Source organism: Leopardus geoffroyi, chromosome D2, assembly GCF_018350155.1.
Source record: "Leopardus geoffroyi isolate Oge1 chromosome D2, O.geoffroyi_Oge1_pat1.0, whole genome shotgun sequence".
Classification (NCBI taxonomy): domain Eukaryota; kingdom Metazoa; phylum Chordata; class Mammalia; order Carnivora; family Felidae; genus Leopardus; species Leopardus geoffroyi.
This window is the reverse complement of record NC_059334.1, coordinates 71,226,034-71,236,356: the sequence shown is the minus strand read 5'-3', so window position 1 is coordinate 71,236,356 and position 10,323 is coordinate 71,226,034. Positions and strand designations below refer to the sequence as shown.

The 10,323-nt window shown below is 44.7% G+C and overlaps 1 protein-coding gene across 5 annotated transcripts in view; it reads right to left on the bottom strand.

Annotated features, from left to right (window-relative positions):
- Window positions 1–366: 366 nt before the first annotated feature.
- Window positions 367–10,323, bottom strand: part of PLEKHS1 (pleckstrin homology domain containing S1) — a 32,221-nt gene continuing 22,264 nt past the window's right edge. For 2 of the 5 annotated variants that reach the window (XM_045438992.1, XM_045438993.1), the window contains exons 9-14: window positions 8,669–8,794; window positions 7,531–7,637; window positions 6,833–7,039; window positions 6,032–6,133; window positions 4,536–4,671; window positions 367–1,953 (exon numbers count right to left, since the gene is read on the bottom strand). In XM_045438992.1, coding sequence (XP_045294948.1) covers window positions 1,753–1,953; window positions 4,536–4,671; window positions 6,032–6,133; window positions 6,833–7,039; window positions 7,531–7,637; window positions 8,669–8,794 — 879 coding nt within the window. In that variant the 3' untranslated portion in view covers window positions 367–1,752. Of the gene's footprint in view, window positions 1,954–4,233; window positions 4,406–4,535; window positions 4,672–6,031; window positions 6,134–6,832; window positions 7,040–7,530; window positions 7,638–8,668; window positions 8,795–10,323 lie in introns of those variants that run through there. The other 3 variants (XM_045438994.1, XM_045438995.1, XM_045438996.1) reach the window with 2 other exon arrangements.

Sequence of the window (10,323 nt, the reverse complement as noted above, 5' to 3'; positions counted from 1 at the left end):
ATGCTACAGTGAGCATTAAAAAATAATTTTTGTATATTTGTGTGAGTAGTTCTGTGGCACAAATTTCTGGGAAGTAGAAACAGGAGGTTGCATAAGGTTGTACATTATGTTGCACACCTTAAACTAATACAATGCTATATGTCAATTACATTTTAATAAGGCTAGAAAAAAGGCAAAGTCTTAACTTCAATCCAGCTTTAAAAAAGAAACAGTAAGGGGCATCTGGGTGGCTCAGTTGGTTAAGCGTCCGGCTTCCACTCAGGTCGCGATCTCACAGCTTGTGAGTTCGAGCCCCACGTTGGGTTCTGTGCTGACAGCTCAGAGCCTGGAGCCTGCTTTCAATGCTGGGTCTCCCTCTCTCTCTGCCCCTCCCCTGCTTGCTCTCTGTCTCTGTCTCTCCCTCAAAAATAATAAGCATTAAAACACTTTTTTAAAAAAAGGAACAGTAAACTAAAAATTTGTATATGTTCCGTACAATCTGGAAAACAGAAAATGAACTGCATTTGAATGTTTCTTCTATCTGCACAAGGTCTTTTCAAACCTAAATCTAAATACAAAGTGAGGAGCAGGACATCTGTTTCTCAGAGCTGGTTTTAGATTCTTGGTCTGTCACTAAACAGCTATGAAACTGGGAACTACAAAGGAAGTATATTGTTACTATTATTATTTTTTAAAACATAGCATGTTATATGAGTTTCAGGTGTCCAACCTAGTGATTCAACAGTTCTATACATTATGCCATGCTTACCACATAAATGGAGTCATCATCTGACATCATGCAATGTTATTGCAATGTTATTGACTATATTCCCCATGCTGGATTTTTCATTCCCTATTTTATAACTGGAGGGTTGTGCCTCTTAATCTCCTTCACCTACTTTGCCTGTCCCCCCCATCACCTCCACTCTGCAGCCACCATTTTGTTCGCTGTATGTATGAGTCTGCTTCTGTTTTGTTTGTTTGTATTAAACGTTTGGGGCCTTGACGTCTTCCTGTACAAAAATGACAGCATAGTAAGATATATTTTCTGAAGCCTCCTTTTGCTCGAACGTTCCCGGATTCGATTAGTCCTTTCGCTGCCTTTGTCTTCCTACTTATGAAAAAAGATTTGACGTTTTTGGCCTTGTAGGATCAATTAGTTAATGCGCCAATCAGTTACGACCTTTCAAACGTAGAAGTGCTACGTTGTTGCCTCATTACTTGTAGAGAAAACAGACCTTTGCTGTATGCGACCTAAAACCGCTTCAACTTCTAGAATACTTTCTGGGTCTTTAAGAAAACCAGATGATTATTGAAGCCAAGGGTCCACCCTGCCTCAGCATTTTGGACCATGGGTGGGTGTGATGAATAGGGGGAGGTGTTTGGGAAGGCTGATATGGTATCACGTCTCTCGGGAATCTTGCCTTCCTGGAATGAGCGTTTCCAACTGCATGTTCCCTAACAAAGAAGGGATTGTGCGGACCATGACCTCGGAGAACACACAGTGCATTTCAGATGAGGGACTTAACAATCTCTGTGGTGTGTGGGACAACGTCTGAGCTAACAAGGCCTTACATTTTCTCTGCGTTCCACAGTCATTATCCCCCTCGACCCTCTCAGCATCCCTGATGAATAGCTGGAGAGGTGATAGTTTTCCCCGCCGTTAAGGGGTAGGTACGGAAAATCAGAGAGGTGTGCTGATGTGCGTTATCTCACACAGCGGTGAGAGGGAGAGGCAGGGCCCCAGCAGAGTCTAGGGCCCACCCTTGCTCCTCAGCAGTGGGTCCTGGCATGTGACTCTCCAGTTCGTTGGTGTTGACCCTTTTTAATGGCTGGACTCCTCTTCAGGGTCTTCTCCAGTCCAGACTCACCCCGTCGACAAGGTACAACACCTTTGTATTTTAAGGGGCACGTACAGGCGACAGCATGAAATTTCTCTGAATTTGGGATCCGGCCGATGGTGAGTTTTATTTTCTAAAACACAAGTAAGAAGGAAATGAAGCAAGGAAAGATTTTCCTTCATTGTTTGCTCTTGGTCTGTCCTCATTAGCACCCTTGGAAACTGGTTTGGAAGAAAATCCTACAATGAACCATAACATCTGGGCCAGAGGAAGCCAGGGTGACCTGTATACTTAGGTGGAAGATGGATTTTTATTCCCTGGCAGCCACTGGCCTGAGCCTTTAGGGAAGATTCCAGAGAACACCGATGATCCCAGATGGGCCCAGTTGTACCAGGAAGTAAAAGCCTCTTGAAACTAGAGGATCCAGATGAAACCAGACAAAACCAGCCCCTGACAAGATCAGGGGGAAATTGAAGTTTGATGGGTTTGCCCTGTAATCTAGCATCTCCTTCTTCTTCTTTTTTTACACACACCTCTTCTCCCCTCCTTTCAAACTCTCACATTGTCCCTACCCTGTCCCCAAGCCAACCTCCTTGTCTCTCAACTGTAGCCCAACAGGAGGGAAAGTAAATCTGATTGGTCTGAATGCTCTAGAACAAATGGCCTGCCCCTCCTGTGGTTCCACATCTCCCCTCTTCCAACATTCTCTTCCCTTCCGGGGACCAGCTATTTGAATTTTTTAAAAGAATTGGACATTCATTTTAATATAAACAATAGTCAGGAATGGTGGGGTGGGAAAGTAGAAGTTTTTTTCTTCCAGATAACCATTTGGGTGAGCACCTCGTGTTTCTCCATAGCATCTAATTGTTCTCTAATAGGAAGGGGCAGGCCGACTCAGCCCAGGAGAAATGCTATTGTCCCCTCCCACATACACGATGCCACTGTCCAGAAAGGCAGTCTTGATATACTGCAGCCAACGTTGCCCAGGTGAAACTCCTGGATCCAGGTAAAAATCCTTTTTTGGCTTTGGAGCTGATGCCTGCATCTTGGAGGTCAGAGTATCTTTTGGTAACTTTTGGAAGGATTCGGAAGACTGTATAGGGCACGTGGCCTCAGGGTGGGTTTTTGGCAACGGAAATATATTAGAATTACCTGATTGTCGGACTGAGCCCCTGAAGTCTACTTCCCTTCCACCACACAAACTCCTACCTGGTCTTCAAAACCCGAGCGAGACACTACCTTCTCTGAGACACCTTCCTAGACTTCCTCAGATAGATTTACTCCTTTCTTTCTGCTTCACTGGCCCTCTGTCCACATCCTAGGGCATACACCTTATTGTAACCAGCACACAACATGCCTGTTTGATCCATACTATGTGAGCTCCTCAAGCCGAGGCTGAGGCCATTTTTGTAGCTCTAGGACTTAGCTCAGTACTAAAGGAGATGTTCACAAATGGCGAGTGAGTGAATGAATGAGAATGAGTCCTTGTTCCACGACTACTTCTGTATCTTTGGCAATTCACTCATCCTTGGCTGCTTTTCCCATAGAGGTAATGGGACTAGCATGGGGTAATTGTGTCAGGCAGGAGAGATAAGACCTATGTAATCAGAGACCCTCAGAGCTGGAAGAAATTTGAGAGATCACCTAGCACAGCAGTTTTCAGGAGTTTTTAAAAATTTAATTTTACTTATTATTATGATTGTTTTAGAGCAGAGAGAGAGAGAGAGAGAAAGCAAGCGCTATTGGGAAGAGGGGCAGAGGAAGAGAGAGATAGAATCTCAAACAGGCTCCATGCCCATTGCAGAGCCCAACATGGGGCTCGATCCCACGACCCTGGGATCATGACCTGAGCCAAAATCAAGAGGCGGGTGCCCAACCAACTGAGCCACCCAGGTACCTCAGTTTTTAGGATTTCAAGACAAGGAAATGTTTCTTCAAGGAGAGCTTAACAGAGCCAACATCCAAAAAACATAAATGATAAACGTAGACTGCTCTCATCGAAGTCTTACAAGTTGTCCCCTTCTTTACCTCTTCCTCAAGTTCCTGTCGCTTAGGGACCCAAGAAGCACAGTTTGCAAACCAACTATCTTCCTGTAGAGAGAAAAAGCTGAAGCCAAGAGAAGAACGTGATTTTCCCAAGGTCATGTAAGAAATACACACAGGCCAGCGAGGGAATTTACCACAGGGAGACTATACACACAGGCAGAACCATGGCTAGCCCTTTAAAAACATATATAGTTTGTACACGCTCGCATGTTTTGTTTACTTCTTACAATAACTCAGTGAGGAAGGTACCGCTAGGTCAATTTCGGAGATGAGGGGACTGAAGTGTGTAAAGCTGAACCTGGCCAATGTTCCCCAGCCAATCGGAGAAGTAAAAGCACAGATAACTCTATGAGTACCTAATCCTTGCCCCCAATTTTGCAGAAGAGAGAGATGAGGCACAAACTGACTTAAGGTGATGCAACGCAAATCCTGAGCCAATGCGATTCCATTGTGAACTCTTTCCACCACATCATGCTGTGTATCCGAGGTCCTGGACCCCGATGCTCAGTCTGTTAACCCGGAGCCCTCTCCAAATATCACTTTATATGAAAGAATTTTGAAAGGGTTCTACAGTCACAGTCTGTTATTTGCATGTATTTACATGAACCGTTCAGGCTCCACCCAAGACCTTGATCTTATTCTTGGCCAGAGCTGGTCAGCAGGACTCACCTCCTTCTGGACAGACCGACTGAGAAACAAGGAAGCCTCCTCCAGGCCCTGGGGCATCAGGTCATTCACAGCCAAGATGTGATCTCCGTGAAAAAATAAACATCCCAGGTGCGGGGGGCCTTGCCACTGAGCCACACTGCAATGGAACACAGCGTTCAACACGAGTGTGAGATTGTGCTCGCAGGACACAGACTGGGGTTCCCTCATTACCATCACCAGCTTCTTCAGCTATGTTACACCCCGTCTGAAGTAGACAAACTGCATTTTCTGCTTGAATATTCTTTCGTCTGTCACCGCTGTTGGACCTGCCCTCCAAAGCCAACTCTAATCATACCACCTCTAATGGCCCTCCTACATTCCTCTTCCTTTAATTACCCCCCCCCATCCCTGACTTCTATTGCACTAGGCGAGCACCCATTTATTGTGTATTTAAGTACAGTGCATTTTATGTTTGCTTGTTTATGTGGCTGGTTTTTTTCACCAGGCTATGAGACCCCAGAAGTAGAGTGCTACCTTCAAAAAAAAAAATTTTAGGGGCGCCTGGGTGGCGCAGTCGGTTAAGCGTCCGACTTCAGCTCAGGTCACGATCTCGCGGTCCGTGAGTTCGAGCCCCGCGTCGGGCTCTGGGCTGATGGCTCAGAGCCTGGAGCCTGCTTCCGATTCTGTGTCTCCCTCTCTCTCTGCCCCTCCCCCGTTCATGCTCTGTCTCTCTCTGTCCCAAAAATAAATAAACGTTGAAAAAAAAAAATTAAAAAAAAAAAATTTTAGACCCATATAACTCCAAGGAAACAGAAGGCGTTTAATAAGTGCTTATTGCAAGTGAGCACATGATGATTACACAATGACTATCTAGTGACTCTCTAGTGAGCCTCTTAGATGGTGGGAAATTTGGAAAAGTGGAAGAGTTGTTTACTGCCCTCTTAAAGAACGAATAAGCCTTTTACAAGTTAAAGGACTTTCTCCCCTTGTGAAAATGTAATCTTCCTTCAGAATAAACTATGAAGTTTTTAAAAGAATTTAGAATCAAATTAAACGGTGCTGATTTTAAGAAGATTCTCTCTTTTGTGTCTGTCCCAGACCAACAGGTGTCTTGAAGCCTCAGACCTTGGTGTGACCATTTGTTTTAGACCTTAGATTCTTGTTGACTTCACTCACTTCATTACTTCATTCGTTTATCAAACAGTCATTGCTCATTGATTGGGAATGATTTCCTTGGACCATACCTATTCCTTCCGGCTCTCCTTTACCTTCCAAAAATCAGAAATGGGTACTGGACTTTCGGGTACTCCACTACCAACCCCCTTCCCAGCTGATCCTCTTACACAGCAATACCTTCATTTTTGCCTCAACCAAAGATCTTTTGTGAGAACAACTCAACAGTCCAAGCTGTCTGATCGGTTTTGCCACATACAGTTTCAGGATATAATCGTTGTCTGCCTATCTCCCAACCCCATTTATAATCAAACCCTCAAATCTCCCTCAAATCTCCAACCTACCATATCCGTCCTGCAGCTTCCATGAGACTAAGATAATTTATGACGTCAGAAGGAGAAAGGAACACATTCAGTCTCTCCACTTGGCTTTCATCAGGGATGTTACTACGAGATAAGATGTTTATAAAAGTCACCTCAGGCAGCTCTGAGCTGGACATTCCGAGTAGACTTTACTTCCTACCTCTAGGATGGTATTTCCCAGTTAAAAATTGTCCAAGACATTGGGAGAATATGAATTTAAGTTACTCATTAATGCCCTCCCGCACCCCTCTTGGGATGTGCTAATGGATGGCAGACAATGGGAAAAGAACAAAAAATGGACTAAACGGATTATATATCACACCAGTCTGCTTATTTCTCTACTGGAAATGATTCCATAGAAGAATATACTGGAAAGACTTAAAACTGAGAACAATTTCATCAAATGCCCTTGACATCACTTAAAACCTAAATCTTCCCCTCTTATTCTATAACCAAACCTCATGCAACTCGCCCATAATTTTAACCATAGACGTTGGGTGACATGCTACCCAGGTCAGCGTGATCCAGAGTTCCAGGGCCCGAAAGACTAGCCAAGGGATAATTTTTAGAAATATTTGGAAATGCTACCCACAGCCCAGGGGACTGCTTCGCTTCCAGCTCTGTTACTCACTCTCCTTGGCCACCACATCGGTAAGAAGGGGAAGCTAGTCGGATTGTTGGCCAACTTGAAGATTTTTAGGAACCGTTTAAACTTGAATTCTGAGTTAAAAAGGAAGGCTGCATTGCTCTAAGGGCACATAGTTTTAGAAAATAGAACTTTACTTGATTAGTATAGATAATTGCACAACAGTAAGTGAGGCCAACCCCTTTTTGTCATTCACGGTCTGTGCTTCCATATTGGCAGGGGGAAGACAAGAGTCACTTTGTGAGCCTTGTTCTTGCAAGTGAAGCCCCCCGTTCTGGATCTCTGGAAGGGCCTGGGATCCCTCTTTGCTATCAGCAGACTTGTGGGATGCCTCTCTGAAAAAACTAGAAAATCAGAAGTTAATACAATATCCTTTGTCACCATGTTTATTTACAACTTTCTTTGGCGGGTGAATCAGATTTCAGTAGCTAGGAGCCATGTGAAAACTAACAAGGTCTTCAAGTATGCCCAGCCCTCAGAATCACAGCCACAGTTAGAATCAAATCCAACAAACTTCCCTTCTGAAAATGGATATGGAGTCAAAATAACCTTTTCCATTGGAAGGGCTTGAAGGACAGAAGTGAGGGTGAGACATCAATTCAGAATAGAAAATAAGTTCCCCAGGAGCCAGAAAATGACCCGAGGGGGTCACTACATGGGTAGTGAAAGCATTTCGGTGGGTTGAGAAAGCATTCTCACTTCTTGTTTTGAGATTGCGGAATCATGTGTTGAATTTGGTCTATGGTGATGTTTTTGAATGACTATATCAACAGTGGTTGTTCTATAAGAGTACATTAGCCGGAATCAGTTTTAAGAACATGACAGTTTTACGTACCAGGATTTCATTGGCATGTAATGATGTTCATTTGTCTCCGAGAACTGTTCTGGACTACCGGGTTCAGCAGGTTGACCAGAATCATTGGAAGCAATAAGACTGTCCAACTACAGACAAGAGGAATAAGCCTAAGGATGCAAGTCTACCAATAACCGGGTACCTTTTTATCCCTTACGTGATGGCTCTGGGCCCTCAAAGGGTCAGTACATCCACCGCCGGATGAGCAATGGTGCTCATGCTAGGAGGCTGAACTGGGAACGCTTCTGACTGACTCAAAGTCTGTTTTCTCCTCCTGGATTCCCCGTGTTTCCGATACGGTGTTTTATTGGACTAAATTGCTATTTATTTTTCTGTTTCATCACTAGGCAACTTAATGATATGCACTCTGTCTCCCGACTGGTGCTGCTGTAGAGATGTGTCACCCGGCTGGGTCAAAGCTGGCCTCAGGCCACCGTGCTCACAGGCTAGCCAACTTGTGTCAAGGGGCTGTGGAAGTCCTAGAAAAGACATTGCCCTTGGGAGGCTCTCGGCTAGCCCCTCACTACTAAGGCATTTGGGGGACTGGTTGCTCAAAAACCCTCAGGGCTTTTAATCGCCTGCCTGGCAGTTAAATCATTAACCCATATTTGGAAAAATTCTTCCAGCAAGCCAGTCTTCCCGCTGCTCACCTACAAATGGTGCTCTTCCAGAGCCAGCTTTCAGGCCACTTGTGTCACCTGGAGCCCCCCTTTCCTCTCTGGCCTGATGAAGCTGTGTTCGGGCCTTATGAGATCCCGCAGCCCCCTCCGACCACCTCAGCCAACACCAATCTCATCCTTCTCTGAACTGTCACTGCATAGTTTTGTACTTACTTTTGGCGGGGGGAGTATTTTTTAATGGCCTGTTCTTTCTGTCTGGAAATCACCTCCCCGCTTCCCTTCCCTCATGCACTCCAGGCATTTATCAGCATCTCTCTTCAGCACAGAGCCCTTTCTGTCTTGTATCACGGCCTCCTTCTTTTCAAGGGTCAGCACCATGAGCACATCACCTATGCCTGATTCACCACCGAGCCCAGCCTCCTGCCTCAGGAACAGCACGCAGCAGGGACCCGGCAAATATCCGTACAAGGAAGGAAGGATTAGTGGATGGAAGGGGTTACCTGTAAAAGAATACTTCGAGGACTAATATAATGACTCTCTTCTTCTGTATCTTCAGTAGTCTCTGATAAGAAATCATGTGGCAGATGAGCTTGTCTGAGTCCTGGAGAATTGTTTTCCATTAAATGCTGAATAAAGAGAGGAAGACAATTAATTCTATTCTCTCTCTCTCTCTCTCTTTTTTTTTTTTTTTTGCAAGAGACAGAATTAAACCACATGCTTTCTGGGAAGCCATATTAGATTAATTAAGTTGCGAAGATCGGAAAATTTCCCAAGGTTACATGCAGAAGTCCACATAACTTGAACTCGCCTCTTGAGTCTGGGTCACCTTGATGAGGTAAAAATACAAGCCCATATTTCAGGCTGTTCTCTACCATTGGGACCTGTAACTTAGAACAAGCAGTTCTCTCAGGGGCGGGCGGTGGGGGAGGGTATATTCTAAGGCACTAAGGTCTGCCACTGAGTCCCCCCACTCCCATATACTAGTTTTCACCCGGGGCCACCTGAGAAGATAATTAGCCCACGGTCAGGGCACCACACCTTTCCTCTTCCTGCTCAATATTCCTCTTTTGTGTTCTGCTCACACACTTCTATTGTTTCCATAGCAATGCAATTTGCTAGTGTTGGTCATGTGATCATATGAATTACAGTCTACAAGGTAATGTAGGTTTAAGCAACTACCACCTTCCCTCCCCAGTGGGTACAAGATCCTACCTCTACTAAAGCAGCTGCTTTGCATGGCAGGAAAATTGTTACAAGTACAACTTAATTCTTCCAAGAACAATGCCTGTGAGCAAGGGTTTTGAAAAGAACTTGAATGTTTTCTAGGAAGTCCTTGAAGGGAAGTGATTTTAAAAACAAAATGTTTTCAATGGTGTCCATTTTTCTAGTGCCAAGATCATGAAGCCAGACCGTGCTGAGCTGGGGGTGAAGAACGGTTCCCACAACAACGACAATGACAACCATCATCACCACAACAAAACCCAACAAGGTAGATGGTACTCTTAACTGGAGCTGACTGAAAAATCTCCGAATTCGAATGCAAAGTGTGAAAAGGCAAGACGACCAGTAACGTTATCTTTTGAAAAGCAGGGGGTAAGAAAGCTTTTAACATAGTTGGAGAGCTCCCAACTAGATAAAACAGCAGGTTATGCCATATTAAGAGGTGCTTGGCACCCAGGGAGAAGGGAAAGTCAATGGTTACATCTCTAATGGACGAAATGGTATCCACGGCAGGAGATAAAAAAAACAACCCAACCACTCGGTCCGTTAATCCAAAGTTGGGAAGACTGAATCCAAGAGAGCTGAGAGCACAATCACAAATCACTTTCAAGAGCCAGATGTGTTTTTTTCCTCAAATGGGTTTCATTAGAAATGGAGTCACACACACACACACACGCGCGCGCGTGCGTGCACACACACACTTAAGAGGAAGCAAGATCGATCTGGGTAAATGAAAAAGATGAATAAGAACCTTGGTTTTACCCCAGAAATAGAGACGGTATGGCAGGAGACTGAGTGGTGTGTTGGGAATCTTTTTTACAGAGGTAATCCGCACCCTTTGTGTGAAAGGAAGGAAAAGGTTGCCAGCCAGGCTTCTGTTTAGCTGGAGGGTTCTCTGCCCAACATACCCAGATGCATGGTGAGGTGCACCCAA